The sequence below is a fragment of the Cibotium barometz genome, chromosome 32 (assembly GCF_041138505.1).
Source record: "Cibotium barometz isolate CiBa-2024 chromosome 32, ASM4113850v1, whole genome shotgun sequence".
Classification (NCBI taxonomy): Eukaryota; Viridiplantae; Streptophyta; class Polypodiopsida; order Cyatheales; family Cibotiaceae; genus Cibotium; species Cibotium barometz.
This window is the reverse complement of record NC_141077.1, coordinates 21,292,137-21,313,036: the sequence shown is the minus strand read 5'-3', so window position 1 is coordinate 21,313,036 and position 20,900 is coordinate 21,292,137. Positions and strand designations below refer to the sequence as shown.

The window sequence follows — 20,900 nt, the reverse complement described above, 5'->3', positions numbered from 1 at the left end:
GCAATCTCAGGAAGAAGAATTGTGAATTTTGGACTCTAACCAATAGATTTATGGTTTTTTACCAAAAAGCTGCATACCAGTACCAAACAATAACCAGTCTGGCTAAAGAAGATGCATCAGTGAAAAGTTGCATGTTCGGTAACAAAAAGGCGCTTCACGACTGTCCCACCATGTGGATGCGTTTGTCCTCTCTTTTACAAAGAGTGGATGGACACATTATCAACTAAAACTTCACAACACAAACAGCCAGCCATGGTGGGGCAAATGGTCAAATGTTCTTTTTGTAAGGCACAAGTTAGAATGTTCCTGCATTGGCTCACTGTGCTTGCCCTGTCCATGGCGGACGTGTTTGTCTTGTTTGTTCTTTATGACAGGACAACAATACACCGCACCTGTCTGTGGATCATGTGAAAATAGGTGGAGGTGGATAACATCTTTCTACTGATAAGCTTGTGCCATGGAGGAGGGGGATGGTGTTCGGACAGATACTTGTGAATCCTCCCTAAATTGATAGAAATGCAGTGGCAATGTGTGAAACTACAATCTAGAGAAACCCATAAGCTGTGTACTGTCTAATTCCTACTCCCGGTTCTATTCAGTTTAACTGTCAAGAAGTTCTGACAAGCCGTTGTCACATTTCCACGTCTTGTCTGTGAGAAAAGAAGCCCTCAAATGGATTATGTAACGTGCTGCATGAAAATGAAGATCCCCATAGCAATAAAGGAGGAACCTGAGGAAGGACATTAAGGCACCTTGAAACTGCTTTCGCAGCCCCAAGCTGTTGGAGCGGCTGGTCCTTTTGGGGCATAACACACGGTTTGGGGCCTGCACAAGCAAGAAGGCAAAGGGTACTCTCGCTTGTTTCCAAACCCTCCTGAATTAACATAAAAGTTCATCTTACACAACTGGACCCATGTAGAACACTCAAAACATATAAACATCAGGTCATGTGTCATGCATGAGATCTCGATTGAATCATCAAGTCAAATTGTGGGCAAGATTTAAAGTGGATTATCAGTCATAGTGAGCATGAAAACCCTACAGACCAATATAGATCTGTAGATGTACTGCACGTTCCCAATACAGTTCAGAAAAACCATCCTTGCCCAAAGAACTAGGCTACAGTGCCCCCATTATCAATGGCCTCCATCACTCATGCATGGCCATTCCCGCCTCCTTACAATGCCAATAATGGGATCGAACACATTCAGATTGCCCACTTTCATCACGTCAAAACCTGCTTGGTGGAAATCGATTCCTCAGAGCCAGCTCACACAGTCATACCCCCATTGCCCTTCATAATTCCATTGCATATCTTGCCGTATGGTGGCATGGCTTCGAAGTTCGCATGCAGCTCTTCAAAGTAGGCTTCCCAATTTCAGTCTGCTTTTGATATTGCCAAAAGATTATCACAAGCTTCTTCCAGTGATTAGGTGACCTTGCACAGGTAGTTGAGGCACCCAGGAAGCTGTGGTGTGGGCAGCTTGCATTCAATCACTCAGGTTGGTTGTCCCTTACACAGAGGTGCCTCCTCAGTACAGTACTACCATGCCTGGACAGTCCCACCTTTCACTAGAGGGTAGATTACAAAGAGTACCCTTTCGCATGCCATCAGGTGGGCCATCTTGTGAGGTAGTACTCGCAACCATGCAAGTATCCCATAGCAGGAGCTAATAGCGTCGTCATAGTTAGCGAGTTGCGAGTTAATATCATATGTCTAGCCCGTCTTTAATAATATGTGAACACACCGACTTATAAACATTATAAGTCACTTCGATGAATAAAATCCCATGCCGCTTTTGCTGTGTGGCCATCTTTCAGGCCAAACTTTGCCGATAGATGCTTCAGCTTTCTTCTATGGAAAAAATCCCCGTTCACACCTTGGCTCCGCTAAGTGTGTGAAACACTAGTCAAGACTAGTGAAGGGACCAAATGGTGACATATTGCCCAGCATGGTTTATTGCAGGACACTCTGATCCCGAACAGAGGATTGACACCACTTGGGAGATTGTTGCCAGTATTACAACATGGCATATCTGGAGAGCTAGATGCACGGAGGCTATTGAGGGTGTCCAAATTTTTGAATCTCAGTGCATTAGTACTATATGGGGTGATATCATCCATACTTTTATGGCTACTTGGGCTAGTACTCCTCCCCTTCCCCCCTCCTCCCCTTCCCCTTCTGCATTTCCTGCTCCAACAGACCGGAACCTGTCACCCCAACTGCTTTTTTTCTGTCCCCTTTGGTTGAGGACCCCTGCCTCCCTTCTCTACGGCACGACTTCCTCCTCTTCTGCCTGTGGGTCCCCACACGCCCCCCCTTCGCACTGCTGCTCCTCCCCTGTAATGCTCTTATCTGCTGTGTGCACCACCCAGCCTCAGCCTTCTACCACGGTCTCGTCCCCTCCTTTTTCTGCCCGTCACTGCCTCCCTCTCCGCCCCGCCTCTTGCTCCCAATTTCACCCTTCCACCCCTTTCTTGCCTACCTTCTTCCCGCCCTGACCCCTCTCTTGGCGTCACGCCCCAGGTTGTGCTTTTTCGGCTGAGGGTTCCGCTTTGGCTTCACCTCTCCGAAGGATTCCATGCATAGTTGCTAGACGTTTTTAAAACGGGAAGTATTATACAAGTTTTATACTTTTAAAAACGTTTTTTATTTTTGGGGAAGTTTTTAAAATAAGTTTTTTATTCACTAATTTTTTCAGCTATAATTATGGCCTATATATATAGTTTTTAACCCTAGGAACCATAGATTTCATGTATAAAAGTTAAACTTATGCATAAAAACTCAAGAGTGAACAATCATCCGCCATAGCTGATTCATGCCAAGCATTGGACCTGAGCTCTCAATTGGTATCAAAGCCTTGGTTATTTTACTTGCACGCTGCCTCCACATCCTCTTGCGCTCGACCCTCTGTGCTCTCCTCTGCCTCGCGCCCATCGTCAACTTGCCCGTAGCCACGTCACCTTTCTTTACCTTTAGGTTTCAATAATCTTCAAAGTGGTTATGTCATTGCTGACCACCATCTGTGCACTCTCAGCCCCAACAGCCTCGCGTTGCATCTCAGCCTTGTCGTCATCAGTACGTGTAGCCCACCATCTCTACGCTACCTGCAACATCTGCACAACCTGCCACATGCACGTGTTCACTCGACCAGGCCCACCGGCGCCTCCCAGCTCCACCTCCTACTCTCTCTGGCTTGGCCGCCTTGATTGATTCTGCCCAGCTGAGCGTCTCAGTCTGTTCAACTGCTTGGACTTCTCCCTGCCAACCATACCCACCTACTTGCCTCTTCTGCCTAGCTGTTGCAGCTCTCCCTGCCTATACACAGCTTCCTGTTGTTCCTCCACAATCTCCATTCTGAATATACAGTCTGCTTCGTATTGTGCGGTATTAGTGTGTATACACTTGCAGGCTAATCTTGGCAAACCTTACATAGTAAATGATGCATTAGTCTCTGCACATCTTGATGTTACTGTCCAAAAATACCATTAGTCTTCACACTACCATGGATCCCAACAAAAGCAACATCACATTCGGCAAGTTCAATGGAAGCAACTTTTCAACCTGACAAACTATGATGAAAGATGGGATTTGGAGCATTGCAAAGATATTGAAGAAAAACCAGAGGGAGCAGTCACATCTCTCGAAGTGAAAGCATGGAACGATCGAAATGATAGAGTTTTGGCACCCTGGTCTCAGTATCGCCAACAATCTCAAACACCACCTCGACTTTGACAAATATGCAGAGAAACTGATAATGAACTAATGAAGAAATGTTTGTTTTTGTGCTAAATGTTAAGTTTTTGTGAGCTAGTTTGTTTCGAAACAAGATAAATAACTCCAAGGTTTTTCTAGAGTAGAAGTACTACACTTTAAAATGAAAGAACATCACACTCTCCAAGAGCATGTCAGTATGATAGGATCACTTCGCAACAACTCATAGCATTAAATGCAAATTTTAATAAGCATGATCAAAAGAAAGTTCTCTTCTCTAGTCTGGAAGAGAGGACAAGTTCAAGGAAGTATTGTCTACACTCCAAGTATCCCGTGGAACTGACATATGACAACACGGTGGCAATCCTCATTGATGAGGACATACAACTTTAGAACCACAATGTCACTAGTCTTGACTTGGAAAAAAGTTTCTTTACCAAACAGAAGGACAAAAACAAAATAAGGACTTTCAAATGCACCTTCTACAAAAAGTTGGGTCATACTGAGGAGAGATACGTTTGGCTAAATAGCAAGAAAAGAACCATGCCAACCTTGTTGCTGCAAAAGAGGAAGATTAAGATTTTAAAGATACTCGAGTGAAGCCAAAAGCCTCTACTTAAGGACTTGAAAAAGCTTTCACTACTACATTCTCTGATCTCTCTCTTTGAGATAGATACCGATTGGGTTTTTTGAAACCTCTATTGTCAAGGGTTCTTTGCCCGAGATGCCTACAAAATCTGAATTAAATAAATCCTGTGTTTGTCTTCTCTTTTATATGTTTGTAACGCCTTGTTTTATAAAAGACTCCATCGTTTCTTGTCTATCCTTGCCCGGAGTAACGAGAGAGGGTTTTTTTGAGTAGACTGATGTAAGTTAAAGTCATGGGTGGTCAAGCTCCATTTGCAAGCTTGACTGTGAGCTGTTGTATCATGTCAAGTATGGCCACTATGATCTTTTCCATCACGCACTGCCACTGAGCTCAAATCATTGTGCCTATTAAAGGTCTATCTTGACACATCTCCACCTTCACTCCAAAGGGGGGTTTGTAAGGTATTTCAGAGCTTCATGTGTGTGAAGACCCCTTAAAACGTATATATGTGGTAGAGTGTGTGAACAAGGGCTTATAGCTCCCTAATGTGTTTGTGTAAGTAGTGATGTCACTGGTTTAGCCAAAGTGTCACTACCTCAGTAAGTAGAGTGTTGAGAAAAATAAGGCTTGTACTCTATAAAAGAGCATTGTACTTTCATTTGTACTTTCAGTAAGTAGAGTGTTGAGAAAAATAAGGCTTGTACTCTATAAAAGAGCATTGTACTTTCATTTGTACACTGCTATTATTTGTCTTTACATTAAGTTTACATCAATCTTTTCCCCTCACTCTATCTTCACTTGAACATGGAACATCGTCCACCATAGTCGATTCCTACTGAGAAATGGACCACGGCTCTGGACAATGTTCCATGTTCAAGCGAACATGGAACATCGTCTACCATAGCCAATTCTTGTTGAGCATTGGACCAAGACTCTCGACAATGCTCCATGTTCAAGCGAAGATAGAGTGAGAGAGGGAAAGATTGATGTAAACTTGATGCAAAGACAAATAATAGCACCATACAAATGAAAGCTTGATGAATGTCTAAATCTTCCAAGTACAATGCTCTTTTATAGACTAAAAGCCTTCTCTCTCTCAACACTCTACTTACTCAGTTAACTAAATCAGGGACATTAGTACTTACACATAAACACAGTAGGTGGTTGTAAGTCCCTGTTCACACACTCTAACACACATGCACCTTTTAAGGAGTGTTCACACACATGCAGCTCCGAAATACCTAACTAAACTCCCTTTGCAGGAAAGGTGAAGATGCATCAAGATAGACCTTCAATAGGCTTGGTGATTTGGACTCACTAGCACCCCGTGATGCAAAACATCACAGTGACCATACCTGACGTGATATAACAACTCATAGTCAAGCCTACAAATGGAGCTTGACCACCCATGACTTCAACTTACTTAAAACAGCCCTCCCTTGCTCCAAGCAGGGATAGACAAGAAATTATGAAGCCTTTTATAAAACAAGGTGTTACAAACATATAGAAGAGAACACGCACAAAATTTATTTAATTCAGATTTCGGGAGGCGTCGTGAGCAAGGAATTCTTGACTCAAACATAAAGAGGTTTCAAAAAACCCAATCGGTATCTATCTAAGAAAGCATAAAGCGACATCGTGAGCAAAGAGTTCTTAACTCAAACATGAAGAGGTTTCAAAAAACCCAATCGATATCTATCTGAGAAAGAGAAAGATCGAAATGTAGCAGTGAGAGCTTTTCAGTAGAGGCTTCTCGCTTCTCTCAAGCATCTTCAAAATCTTCATCTTCTTCTTCTGCAACAACAAGGTTGGCATGGTTCTTTTCTGACTCTTTAGCCAAACTCTTGAAGCACCTATCCTTAGTATGACCCAACTTTTTGCAAAAGGTACATTTGAAAGTTCTCCCTTTGTTTTTGTCCTTCTATTTGGTAAATAAACTTTTCTCCAAGTCAAGACTAGCGGCATTGCAGTTGTGAAGCCGTTTGTCTTCCTCATCAATGAGAATTGCCAACATGTTGTCATATGCCAGCTCACAAGACACTCGGAGTGTAGACAACACTTTCTTGAACCTATCTATCTCTTTCAAACTAGAGAAGAGAACTGCCTTTTGATCATGCTCATCAAATTTGTAAATGTGATTGTCTTTATTGTTTAATCTTTACCATACAATATAAAATTTATAAAAAAAGCACCACAAAGAAGTGGTTTTCTACCAAAGAAATAGGATTGGAAGATCTAATTTAGCAAGTCAAATTGCAATAATATGATTCTTTAATCAACTGATTGAACAATGTAAATCATTTTACGAGTTATTTGAAAAATATTCTAAGTTCACGAAATAAAGAATGCTTTTAACTTTGTTTTATGGAGCTAAGGTTCAAGTGACATTTTTCAAAATTTGATGTACATTCCTATATTTTCATAAAGAAAAGTTGATGTGAAAGCCCTTTAGTTGCCTGGGACCCTTGTTTAAACTTAAATTTGAGCTTAAATTGTTTGATTTAATGCTATGAATTATTACAGAAGTGATCCTAATGTGCTGAGATGCCCTTGCACAGTGTGTACTTCTACTTCACACCTTAGAGTTATTTATCTTGTTTCCAAACATTCTCAAGCTTATCCCATACCTCTTTGTGGTAAGTATTTGTCTAAACTCGTGTCTTTTTTTCTTCCCAAGGAAACTTGTGTCTTATTTTATTGTAAGGTTTGATGACTTCATAAAACAGATTGGCCCAATTTTAATAAGTGCCTATGCGTAAATCTTTATGCATGAGCTCTATGCATGCATACATAGAGCCACAAGGCTCTATGTACAGCATAGAGTATGCATGCTCTATGCATTAACTCGTGACCGGAAGTGATCTCCGGTGCCAACTCTTCGGAGAACCAGCTTTCTTGTCAACGTGTGGAGAGAAGAGCCAAGCTCTAGTATTACAGCGCATGGGACACAGGTGGTCCCAAAAAACTAGTGATGTGCTTTCTCTCATCCACAAGAAGGTGAGGAATTGCGTGTGACCAGTCTTCTTTGATGGAATCTCCTCTCCGATAATCTACACCAACATTCCTATTTGGTAACATTGTTTTCATATAGTTTGTTCATGGAAAACCTCGCACAAATGCCCCTGGAACTTGTATGAAATAAAATACTCCAAAAATATACATCAGTAGGGGGGGGGGGGGGGGGGGGGGAGAGAGAGAGAGAGAGAGAGAGAGAGAGAGAGAAAGAAAGTTGTATTAACGTCTTCAAAAGGCCAAAATGACCTATGAGAGCAAAAGGTTACATCATATCCATGAGGTACATAATCCTGGGTACAAAATAGTAATAAAGAAAGATAACAAAAATCTAGAACTTTAAAATCTTATCTAGGTATATGAGCAGAGAGCTCTCATATCACCCTAATACATCCCTCATGGGCCGCTGTGACATGGTGCTCAAGGTGGTAAAACTAAGCTAGCGCGAGAAGGTCTTGCGAGATGGGAGATGATGGCCTGGATCTTCTTGTGGTGGCGTGGCCGTGGGCGAGGGCCATGGGGTCTGGGGCGTCGAGCTCTGCATAACTCAATGGCTCTGTCGAGTGTCACACCTCTCGGCCGAGCTCTTACAATAGCCTGTGGTCTGGGTATGATGGGTGGATCAGCCCTCGGAATGCTCGTATGGAAGAAGTCAGTGAGAGCTCTCTGTGCTGATCCTTGAGCAAGTACAGCTAATCTGGATCTCACTAAGGACTCCTTGTGTCTACGGAGCTCTAGAAGAAAAATTCCCAAGCATCTCTGATCCGGGTGCCAAGCATCTCTGATCCGGGAAGTCCATGATCTTGGAAAGTGGTCCGAACCCAGCTCGGGAGAGGCAGTGGAACCTCCCCCGAATCTCATAGTACACGGGGCATCGGCATATGTAATGATCCTCTGTCTCGGGCTCTGTGTGACAGAGCTAGCATATCGTGCCCTCCGGTGCAGCCGCCCTAGGCCCATATCTAGCAGTCTCCACTCTCAGCTAGTGGGGCGAGGTGCGGATCTGGCCAATCGCACATCTCCCCCCACCAAGCATCTCTGATCCAGGAAGTCCATGATCTTGGAAAGTGGTTCGAACCCAGCTCGGAAGAGGCAGTGGAACCTCCCCCGAATCTCATAGTACACGGGGCATCGGCATATGTAATGATCCTCTGTCTCGGGCTCTATGTGACAGAGCTGGCATATCGTGTCCTCCAGACATGAGAAGAGAAGATGGCGACAAGCCATCGCCACTCTTTAATATTTTTTTCAAGAGGTGGTATATGATACGTCTATGCACACTTTTATAAAACATGACATTCAATTGTGATAATGCCGATACATTTAAAGAGGCGATGGTAAACTTTCATAATTCAATGATACAGGGTGGATGTCAAATCGCATTATGCACAATATGGTAAGAGTGGCCATATTTTGTTAGAATTAAAATGTACATGTAATATTTGAAGTTTAATTGTGGATATCGGCCGCCCTAGGCCCATATCTAGCAGTCTCCACTCTCAGCTGGTGGGGCGAGGTGCGGATCTGGCCGATCGCACATCTCACCCCATAGGATAGGTGTATGTCCATGTAGCGTGGACGGATGATGAACCCATCCTCTGCCAAGCATAGGAGGTGATCTTTGTAGAAGGCCATCTTTGTCCCTAGTCGATGACTAGGTGAACTCCATGTCCTCTGAGTATCCAGTCTGACAATGTCCTTCTTGATAACCCTGTTCCGCTCTGTGCAGCTGAGAGCAAATGACGGGGCCTCTATGCTATACGGGAAGGGGGGGAGTGTCGCCATCTGCATACTGTGCATGCAAAACCAAGTGCCTACCTGTGCATACCAGCACTCTGTATCTCCATCAAGTGTCAACTGTCTCAAGACTCCAGGGCTAGCCGGGGGTATCTATCAAGTGGAAGCTCCCATAGCCTATGCCAGTATGTCACTGTCTGGAATAGAGCCTCTGTGACTATCGGTGCAACACCCATCTCTACCCGCACAATCTCATGTGGCACTGATGGTTTACTCCTAATCATGCGTGAGATCATCACCACTAGGGGCCTCTCCATCGGCTTCCACCCATCATATACCTCCTCTATCTGTCTCGGCCAGCTCTCTCCTCTGTCTCCTCCTGTGGTATAAGCTAGGACCCCAGATGGGGGCACCAAACAGTAGTGCAGGTATAACTAGAGTATCAAATAGCCAAAGCTTCATCCTCGGCTCTTGAAACTGTATCTGTGAGCATTGCCTCTCTAGCAAGCCAAGGGCTGCATATCCCCTCGTCAATCTAGCGTCGGCCGCCTTCCGCATTGAGAACTGAGGTCTAGCAAAAGTGATCCCAGGGTATACATATGAGGTAACATACTCCACAGGCTCTCCACTGTATGTAAACTGTACTGCAGATCTAGTTATCCACTCTAAGGAGGTGTTAAAGATCATGACCTTGGTCTTTCCAAGGTTCACAATAAGGTCCCGGTCCTCGCAAAAGGCCCGTAATGCATCCAAAGGCCTCTGCAGCCCCTCTGGTGAATCAGAAATAAGAACAATATCATCTGCATACAAGAGGATCGGTATCAAGACTCCTGCCAAATGTGCTCCTGGTCCTCCCTGTCTGTCTATGTAATCCGAGATCTCGCCAATGTATAGACCAAATAGAGTAGGAGACAAGGGGCAGCCCTGCTTCACTCCAATAGTGCTGTGTATGATCTGTGAGTCACCTCCTGGAGCCCGTACTCTGCCTGTGACTGACTCATAGAGTGTAATGATCCCCCACAGCATCTCTGCTGGCACTCCCATATCCTGCAGTCTCTTGATCAGTCTGGCCCGTGGGACAGTGTCAAAAGCTTTGCAGAAATCCACAAAGCAGCAGTATATCCATTGCCCATGAGCTCTCCCCTCCTCAATGATCCCCCGTAGTGTAAAGATATGATCTAGTGTGGAGTGCCCTCTCCTCAAGCTTGCCTGCCCCGGTGCTCTGAGTCTCTGCTCCTCGAACCATCTACTAAGCTCATGCTCCAAAATCAAACCATAACTCTTGGCCAAGGTGTGATCAATCATGGTAGTTTGTTGGGGTCCATGGGGTCACCTGCTTTCAAGATAGGTACAATAGTATTCAATGACCAGCTGACGGAGAAGCCTTCACATAAAACCCTGTTAAACATGTTAACCAGTAAAAGGGGCTAGCGTGTCTAGCATGGGAGAAATGCTCGGTGAGGAGTCCATCATGATCCTGTGCTCTCCCAGTCTACATCCTGTCAATAGCATCTCTCACCATGCTGAGGTGAAAGAAGGAAGAGTGTGGGGGACGAGGTTCGGGTGGATGGGGGAGAGGTGGCTGCTCAGGGACATGGTAGAGAGAGGTGTGCCAGGTGTGCCAGGTGCTGGGTAAAGTAATCGGAGTTGGAAGGCGATGATCCTGGAAGATCCTCCAGGCCTCCTTATAGTCCCTTCCAAGAAATAGCTTGGTATAGCTCCTGCTCAAGCCTTGCTAGGTAGGCTCTCTTCTTTCTCCGTGTGAGAGGTCGAAAGATCACTCGCGCTTGCTGGTGAGTGGTGGATCCTAGTGCCATCTCCCGATGTAGACGGGCTCGGGTATCATGACATTCCTCGTCGTACCAACTATTCTGTGGGACAGTCCCTCCTGGCGATGTAGGGGTGGCTCTGGAGTGTGGGAAGGCGGCTGCAAGCCTGCAAAACAGACGTATGGAGGGTGGCTGAGAGGTGTAGTAAGCTCATCAAGTGGGATGTGGGGGTCGAGGTCAAAGAGGATGCGGTAGATGTGATCAGAATATATGGAAGAGGTCTCTTTGGTGAAGTGGTATCTCGGACGGTGATGGGGCAAAGCAGGTGGTTGCATGGTGTATCGGCATGTGAGTGAGAAGGCCAGGTATGCATGGTCGGCTGCAACGCCGATGGGGCGAGGAGAGATGGTAAACTCCAAAATGAGTCGGATCAAAGAGAGGGATCCCAATAGGTAGTCCACTGTACTAGCTCCATGTCCGAAGGGGTAGGAGGTGAAGAGGTTGGATCTGGCCATCTAGCCAAGCCATTATAAATGGCTAGCCTATGAGCCCCGCTGAGGGCTAAGAGATACTCTCCATAGTCTGTGCAAGCTACTGTATCTTGTGATGTCCGCTCCAAATCTGTACCCATCGTGTCAATCTCCTGGTACATGGGATCATCTGTCTCAAAGAAGGGTACCTCTGCACCTGCGGTGCGGGCATTTAGGTCTCCAGTCAGGAGGATGTCCCCTAGACTAGAAAACTTCATAATGTCACCATAAAGGGACAGGTACGGGGACTCTCCATGGGTGGCATATTTAGAATTGGAGGGTGCAAAGTAACACACTGCAAGGTAGATGTCTCGGGCCCTTTCTGTTTGGATCCTCACCCACAAAACCGTGCGGCCTCATCCCGTCCGACCACCTGTATCACATGTTGAAGCTCCTCCCTGCATAATAAAGCCACCCCTCCCGACCCCCGGGTACCCCCTACTGTGCGTGGGTGTGGGCGGTGAACAGACTCCCACCTGTATCCTCTCACCTTTGGAAGCCGACGCCCTAATAACCCTAACTGGTGCCCGTTTCACATAACGGTAAGTTGGGCGCCTTATTGGGCGCGGGGAAAAAACCTCACTTAAAGTGAGTAAAAAGTGCCCGGCCGGTCCTAATACATTGGCCACTGCCCATAATAATGTCAGGACATTATTTCTAACACCCCCCTGCAGTGCCAATGTGGGTACAAGGCATGATGTCAATCACCAAAAGGAAGTAAGCCTAAAGCTTTGCGGAAAGCTTCAAACTTTTCTCGAGGTAAAGCTTTGGTGAAAATGTCTGCGACATTGTCATGTGTTGGACAATAGATCATGCTGATCTCCCCTGCATGAAGTCTCTCTCTGACATAATGATAATGTATCTCTATGTGTTTCGTTCGTGCATGAAACACAGGATTCCGTGCTACTGCAATAGCACTCTGACTGTCAGTGAGAATCGGAGTAGGCTCCTCCAATAAAGGATGAAGATCTGCCAAGAGTCTGCGTAGCCAAACACATTCCACTGTCGTTGTGAAAGCTACCCTGTACTCAGCCTCACAAGACGAGGTAGCTACTGTAGATTGTTTCTTGCTCAACCATGAAATGCATGAGTGTCCCAAAAAGAAACAATTACCACTGGTAGACTGCCTTGTGTCGAAGTCACCAGCCCAATCTGAATCACTGTATGCATGTAAATGCAAGTCACCCCCCCTGGGAAACATCAAGCCATAAGACTTGGTGCCTTGCAAGTAACGAAACACACGCTTTACAGCTTGCCAATGAAGCATCCGTGGGCTGTGCATATATCTGCTCACCTGGGATACTGCATACTGAATATCCGGTCTGGTGTTGCACAAGTAAATCAGGCACCCAACAGCCTGACAATAGAGAATAGCATCAAAAGATTCACTGCCATCATGTACTGTAAGTTTCAGCCCTGGTTCCATAGGAGTGGAAATAGGCTTACAATCTTGAAATTTGAATCTTTCCAACAGTCTCTGTACATACTTCGACTGTAACATAAAGATACCCTTCTCACTTTGTATGAACTGTATGCCCAAGTAATAGTGCAACATACCCATATCTGACATCTCAAATGCAGATCTGAGTTCGGACTTAAAATCTGAAATTTTATCCGCATCAGTACCTGTGAGCAACATATCATCTACATAAAGAATGATTATCAAAATATCCCCCCCATCTCTCTTGATGTAGAGGGTGCTTTCAGTTGGACTGTTGGTGAACCCCTGGCTAGTCAAAAATGCATCAATCTTTGCATACCAGGCATGCGGTGCTTGTTTTAAGCCATACAAAGCTTTCCTCAACTTGCACACCTTGTGCTCTTGACCAGACATAGCAAAACCAAGAGGTTGTATCACATAAACCTCTTCCTCAAGATCACCATTCAAAAAGGCTGTTTTTATGTCCAACTGATGTACAAACCAGCCATAATGTGCAGCCATAGCAACAACAACACGGATGGTGGTCATCCGAGAGGTGGGGGCAAAAGTTTCTTCATAATCTATGCCCTTTTTCTGAGCATAGCCCTTAGCAACCAGCCTTGCTTTGTACCTGTCAATGGTACCATCTGGTTTGCGTTTAACCTTATAAACCCACTTTGTACCAATTGCCTTCTTGCCAGGAGGCAAATCCACCAAATCCTGTGTATGATTCTTATCAATAGAATCCAATTCAGCTTGCATGGCCTGCATCCAATGCTGATTTTCACTTGCATCTTCAAAACTCTCAGGTTCCTCTTCATCCATAAGAGAACTCACCCAAGCTGACTCTGAAAAGTGAGAGCTTTCAGCCTCACGTGTACTCCTACGTGTCCTACCTGGTAATGGAGCAGCAAGTCTACTCTCTTGAAGAGTCTGTATAGCCCAACGAGGAATGGTTCTAGCTTCTTGCAAAGCTGTCCTCTCTTGTACAACAATATCCTCTTCTGCTTGCTGTATGTCAGGCTCAGCCTGGGGCTGATTTAAAGCATCAAACACACGAGGTGGTGGCTGCAAATTCTGAAATTCAGCCGGTATATCAGCTGTGGTTCCCATGCCAATGGGTAACAACCCTTCAAATACATCAAAAGACTCCTGAGGTTGCTGAAATTCAAATTCAGCAATGGGTTGTGCTGAATTCTCTGCAAAAACAACATCTCTGCTCACAAAAATCCTCCGTGTGACAGGATTATAGAGACCGTACCCTTTACTTTGACTGCTGTAGCCAACAAATATGCACTTTATGGCTTTATCATCAAGCTTCCCACGAAGCTCCTGTGGTACATGTGCATAAGCCAAGCAACCAAACACACGAAAATAATCAACACTAGGTTTCCGATCAAACCAAGCTTCATAGGGTGTAACAGATCTGAGTGCCTTTGTAGGGCACCTGTTCAACACATGAGTGGCACACATAAGAGCTTCCACCCAAAACTTATATGGCAATCCCTTTGCTTTCAGCATACACCTGGCCATCTCCATGAGCGACCTATTCTTTCGTTCGGCCACACCATTCTGCTGAGGTGTATATGGTGTAGTACACTGGTGTACTATGCCCTTCTCTAAACAAAAAGCATCAAATACTTTAGATAAGTATTCCCCCCCTCTGTCAGTTCTGAGAGTCTGCACTTTTTGTCCTGTTGCATTTTCAACCATGTTGACATAATGTCGGAAATGCATAAAGACATCAGATTTGTTCTTCAAAGCATACACCCAGGCATATCTGGAAAAGTCATCAATAAAAGTAACAAAATACCAATGACCTCCCAAGGATTGTGTCCTCATTGGACCACATACATCACTGTGAATGAGCTGCAATTTGCGGACAGCTCTAACAACTCCATCCTTTTTGAAAGCCTGACGATGCATCTTTCCCAAAATACATCCCTCACACACATGTCTGGGAGGAGTCTCTAAATTAGGTAGGGCATCTACCATTTTCAGCTTCTGAAGTGCCATGAGACTGCCATAATTTACATGCCCAAACCTGGCATGCCACAACTCTGCATCCTGCATAGCAGATGTAGAGGTAGAAACAACACATGCACTGTGCCTCTCATAAGGATCAAGACGGTACAAACCGCGACATAAGGTCCCTGTAGCAACCAAAGCAAAGTCACTTTCCTTGTCACGGACCATACATTTAGTATCCTCAAAGGAAACAACCAGCCCTCTCTTTGCAAAAGAAGACACTGAGAGAAGATTCTTCTTTATCCCAGGCACATACAATACATCCTGAAGGAGAAACTCTGAGCCATTAATGGCTGTAAGCATAACATCCCCTGTGCCCTGAACTGGATAAGAAGCATTATTTGCACACGTAACCTTTCTGCCACAAGAAGAACGTACCATCTTGCCAAACAAATCCTTTCTGGACGTGACGTGCCTTGAGGCACCACTGTCAAAGAACCATACATCACCACTTTCACTCACACTGAGTGAATGAAACTCATTTGAGGGATCATAGCTGCAAGTAAAGAAGCACCAATCCTCTTCCACAAGGTTGGCTGTGGCATCATCTTTCTTGTTATCCACATCTGAAGAGTCTTCAACTGAATTACCAGACTCTTTCTTCTTTTCCTTGGCTATCCTCTTATAACATTCATGAATATAGTGACCTGGCTTCTTGCAGTAATGGCACTTACCCTTCTTTTTAGGTTTCTGTGCATCATCCTTCTCTTTACTAGATGGCTGTCCTGATTCTGACTTAGGCTTATATGCACCAGATTTTCCTTTGCCCTTGTTCTTGGCAAAGAATGCTTGCTCACCACCCCTTTGCATGACATTTTTCCGAGTCTGCTCTTCCTGCAACAAAAGTCCAACCAATTCCTGAAAGGATAGAGGGACAGGATTACCCCTCATGGACAAGTGAAGAGATGTATGAAAACCCAAATAAGAGCTCGGTAAAGAGTTAAGTGTAGTGGTGACCATCTCAGCATCAGAAATGATTTCATCAATATTCAAGAGCTGTTCTCTCAAATCCTGAATCTTCGTAAGATGATCCTGCATAGAATCACCCTCATCCATGCACAAGTGTGATAGTTCCCGCTTCAAAAAGGCAACTCTAGCCTCATTGCGAGCCTGATACATGTGCTCCAAAGTATCCCATGCAGCCTGAGATGTCCTGCATGAACGGATATGCGGAATAATGGATCTCTTAACTGAAAGTGCAATCGAAGAGAGTGCCTGAGCATCCCTGGAATCCCACCTAGTTTGTTCCTGTGTAGGTGCCTGAGGAGCTGGTAGTACAACCTGCTGCCTGCCATGTTGTGGAGGGGTAGCTGGGGCCACATGCATAGGCCTTGCCTCAGCTCAACAACCAGCTCTGATACCAATTGTGAGTGAGAGACGGTGTGGAGCACGCGAAGAAACAGAAGAAAAACGTGTGGAGGCCTGGAGCAAAACGATGGAGCTCAAATTATGAAGATAAGATTGTTACAAAACTTAGGGCATATAATAACCCTAACTGGTGCCCGTTTCACATAACGGTAAGTTGGGCGCCTTATTGGGCGCGGGGAAAAAACCTCACTTAAAGTGAGTAAAAAGTGCCCGGCCGGTCCTAATACATTGGCCACTGCCCATAATAATGTCAGGACATTATTTTTAACACTGGCACTAATGAGTCTCTGTGTATAAGACCAAGTCTCTCCCTCTAAATGTCTCCTCGAACAGACCTGCATCTGTCCTCAAGCCACCATTGCAGTTCCAAACCACAATCTCTAGCTTGGTCTCATAGGTCTCGCACCGTCATTGGGCACGTCGCTCGGTGATGATCACCCTCCCATCTCTGTACACTGCCCATTTCCCTGCCTTCCGTGCATCCAAGATGTGTGGCATGCATTCCCTCTTGTGTGCCACCTGTGCTAGTGTGAGATCGTCTTCGAGGTAAGTCTTTTCTCCTTTTCTTGCCCGCCTTTTGGTAAGGAATGCTTGCCTCGCCTCCAACCCCGCAAACTTGGGGATGAGTGCGCGTTCCTTGGTGGTGTCTTTGCCCACCCTCCATGCCTTGACGAAGGGGGTATCAGCGATTTCCAGCTTTCTGCATAGTGCTATGGCGTCCTCTTTCGGCAAGGCTCCTTCCTTCCATCCCACCACTCTCACATTCAATGCCCTAATCTTCCTTCTTTTCTCCTCTTCAAGTGTGTCATTGATGATGTTTGGGGATGATGGTAGAAATGAAATGAAATGAAATGTTATATTAACGTCTTCAAAAGGGCAAAGTGACCGATGAGACCAAAGTTACAACCATGTGACATCTCATACACTGTCTAGAAAAGAAAAGAAAGAACTGAAGGTAAGTATCTAGCCCTACAATACATCAATAGGGAGCATCCGGAAGCAGCAACTAGGGAGAGTGGGAAGCTAATGCAACTAGTCAAAATGGGGTACATGAGTACCTAGATACATGAATACATGAATATGGGGGAGTACAAAAGTGACAGTGAGTACAACAGTATATGGTTGGAGTCGTAATCATCCTAGGAGCTCTAGCATGGGTCTCTGCCAGATGGCCTCGATATCTGCCATAGTGAGATGCCTGGTCGGACGAGCCCGATGCCTCACAATGATGCTCTGAATCCTCCGGTGTAGGCACCGTCTCCGATGTGAGGATCCGCGAACCCTCGGGCACCTGGATCTGCCCAACTGGATAGCTCTCTCAACTAGAGTCCCACGGGGTGCCCACTGTTGGGCTATCGGCTGTGTGTCCTCCCGGGTAGTCCCTCTAAAGAAGTCAGTAATATGTCTTTGTGTGGACTCCCTGCCAGTCGGGCGTCTACTCCTGATAATGGACTCTCTGAGCCTGCGGATCTCCAGGAGATAAAAACCCAAGCATCCCTGATCACAATAGTCCATGACTCTAGCCAGTGGCCCTCTCAAAAGGTAATGGTAGCGCCCTCGAATCTCATAATATGTTGTGCAGCGACAGATGTAGTGCTCCTCCGTCTCTGGCTCTATCCAACAAATCTGACAAATCCTATCCCCTGGAGGTATGCCTCTAAATCTGCCTGTCTCTATCTCTAACTGGTGTGAAGAGGTGCGAATCTACCCAATGGCGCACCTCAATCCATGAGACAAATGGGTATCCATGTAGCTCGGTCTAAGTATAAAGCCATCCTCAGTGGTGCGGAGAAGATGGTCTCTATAGAAAGCCATCTTCGTCCCCAACTCCTGTGAGGGCTCTAGCCATGTCCATGAGGTCCTGTCTGATTGACTCTACTAATCTGAGAGTAAGTCAAGGTGAGAGGGTGCCTCCAGGGAAGCTTCCGCTCCCCCCCGCTCGCGCTGCTGCCTGCACGCCCTCCCCCCTTCCCGCCCTCGAGTCTGTCCCCCCCCCCCCCCCCCCGGCCTGCCCTGTGTTTCTGCCGCCCTCACGTTTGCTGTAACGGGAGGCGGACGCGTGTATTGGAATCGTATAAATGTGAACAAGATTCTGAGCACTTAACACTTGAGCATTACAACCACAAAGCTGAAAATGACAGTACACCACATAAAGGGGCCGATGATAGGCTGACCCCCCCCCTTTAGGTTATATTACCAAAAGAGTCTGCAAAGTACAAGATTACGGGTGCCTGGGGATTCACCACCAGCCTGCACCTGATTCTTCCAAATACATCATGAATGAATACATTTCAAACAAGAGAATCTGTAGGTACATCCGCCCTACACACAGGTACATCCGCCCTGCACAAGCCTCTTCACAGGTACATCCGCCCTACACAAGAGTACCACAATCCTCACAGGTACTCCGCCCTGCACAGGATGTAAATGGATCTTTAGGCCCTGTTTCCACGCGAGAAACTGATCCAGAAACCCGTGTTCTCCGCGAGCAAGTGTCCCCAATGCTTGCCCTAAGCACCTGTTATACCAGGAATCCTTGAGACACATCCATGCTCACATATTCCATTGCTGTCCGGCCTGTTTTGTGCAATAACCAGTCCAAAACAGCAACTTTCTATCGCGAGAAATCCACCTGTAAGAGGTCCTACAGCCCTGTGGAGGTCCCTAGAGCTGTCCTGTACTGTCCAAGTTGACTTTGGACACCTGTAACCAGCCCAAATCTCGCAATAACCAGAAATTGCAGGTCTGAAATTTACCAACCAGCCCTTTAGAAGAGTGTGGGGATCATTATCCAAGCTTGTGTGAGTCCGGGAAGCAAGCAACCAGCCCTGTAGCAACTCCCAAAGCTCCAACCAGCTCTCCAATGTGTTAAGTAATGAATAAAACCACCCAAAAGGCCTCTTGAAGGAGGCGCCTTTCTCCAGTGCCACCTAAGGGGCTTGGTGGGTACACATACAGGCTGACAAGTGTCCCCATAAGGTGTCCAGGTAGGTGTCCAGCCCATAGTGCTCCATTTGTCCTGTTTGTATAATTTTGGTCCAACCAAATGCGAACGCATTATAAGTTGTCCGGCCACTTATTAATGAGTGTGGACCTGCAAACCAATAAACTTTAGTAGTAAATGAAATAAGCTGTAAATTGAGTGTGGACGCACTTACCACCTGTAAAACCCATAAGCCCACAGTTTTAGGCCCAAACAGGAGTGCACACACGTGTCCACAAGGTGCCCGGGCGTCCCCGGTCCCTCGGACTTCACAAGCCAAAATAACAAGCATTGTCCAGGCAGCAAGACATTGTCACACAAAGTAAAATAACGTTATGGCATGCATCATTTATGCATTGTGCACATGTAAACTTGGAGAAGCACCTATCATCATTCTTGTACTTGAAAATATTCCGCCTGCCATCATAACACACCATGTGTGCATGGCCGGAATCCACACGGGCACCGCCCGAAAGTCCACAAATGTCCTGCCATGTCCTTGGACTCATATGCATCCACTCATATGATCCATACACATGCCCAGGTATAATACATACATGCATCCGCATGTTTCTAGGCCTGACACGCATCCGCATGTCCCTAGAATATAGGGATTTGTGACATCCCCCCCCCCCCCCCCCCCCGGCGCCTGGTTTTCTTGCGCCCGCCGCCCCTTGCTCCTCTCCTTCGCGCCCCCCTCCCTTCTTCAGCGCCCCGCCCTCCCTCCGCCAGCCTCCGCCCTCTCTTCCCCCCACCCCCCCTTTCGCGTTGCTTCCGCCCCCCCCTGGTTTTTTCTCCGCCGCCGCCTTACCCCCCCCTCCCCTTCTTTATGCTTTTTTCCGTCTCCCTGGGTTTTTTTTGCCTTCCGCCTTCCCCCTCCGCCCTTTGTGTGCAGCTCGGTTCTTGCAGGACTCTCCGCATTCGCTCCGCCTTTGACTTAGCTTCAGACTCTGATGGAGGCTCCTCCCGCCCCACCTCAGAGGGACTCTTCCACAGCCCCCTCGCCCTCCCCTGAGGATACCCCCATCAGGCTTTCTCTTTCGCCAGAGGAGGAAGCGAGCCTCGCCGCAGAGGTGCAACGCCTCTAGGCACATTCCACCATCTTCCGTATAGTCGGCACTCGCCCCCAGCAGAGGGGAGATCCGGGATCTTCTCCAGGCCCGCCTTCTTGCAAATGTGGGCAAGATCATGGACGTTCAGTTACTGGGCCGTGGACACTACCAGATTGAGTTCGAGACAGCCCAGAGCGTGGCCCAGGTCCTAGCCATGAGTCCCCTTGACATCAAGGGAGCTCGGGCATTCTTCAGACCTTGGCAGCATGGCTTTGACCCAACAACGGCCGAGCAGGGAGAGCGCCTATTTCATGTTACAGTTTGCTTCCCTGGAATCCGCCGTGAGTACCTTCCGCTCCTTTCTAGGCTAGGAGCATTGGTGGGCTCGGTGCTTGAGACTGGCCCCACAGCAGCTTCTATGGTGGCTAGAGCAGCTGGGCTACCTTCGGTCAGAGTTTTGGTTCCTGACATCTCCTCCCTTCTGAAGGTCATTCAGCTACCTAGGATAGGGGGGAGATGGATTGATCAGAGAGTGGAGTTTTCGGGGCTCCCGAACCAGTGTTTTATCTGCAGGCAGGTCGGCCACATGGCCAAGGCCTGCTGCCCTCGCAGGAGACCCCGACCTTCACCGCAGCAGCAGGCCCCCGATGGCCCGCCCACAGATGCGGCTCGGCAAGCAGCCTCCGGGACACCTGCT

The 20,900-nt window shown here is 46.6% G+C and overlaps 1 protein-coding gene across 1 annotated transcript; it reads right to left on the bottom strand.

The window, feature by feature from the left end:
* Positions 1–6,225: 6,225 nt before the first annotated feature.
* LOC147619955 (uncharacterized) lies at positions 6,226–16,126 on the bottom strand. The gene is made up of 9 exons (XM_086772579.1): positions 15,514–16,126; positions 15,315–15,414; positions 15,057–15,227; positions 14,319–14,552; positions 13,417–14,219; positions 12,910–12,978; positions 12,647–12,768; positions 11,395–11,564; positions 6,226–6,460 (listed from the first exon to the last, which is right to left on the bottom strand). The coding sequence occupies exons 1-9, from the start codon at positions 16,124–16,126 to the stop codon at positions 6,226–6,228; spliced, it is 2,517 nt and encodes an 838-aa protein (XP_086628705.1).
* Between the last annotated feature and the right edge of the window lie 4,774 nt (positions 16,127–20,900).

Excerpts from the sequence above, each read along its gene's own strand:
- LOC147619955 (XM_086772579.1), bottom strand. The coding sequence starts at position 16,126 with ATGCATGTGGCCCCAGCTACCCCTCCACAACATGGCAGGCAGCAGGTT. Across the intron at positions 15,415-15,513 it reads AGAATCAGGACAGCCATCTA|CCAAGGAAAAGAAGAAAGAG; the intron begins GTAAAGAGAAGG and ends ATAAGAGGATAG. Across the intron at positions 12,769-12,909 it reads ATTTGAGATGTCAGATATGG|GGCTGAAACTTACAGTACAT; the intron begins GTATGTTGCACT and ends CTATGGAACCAG.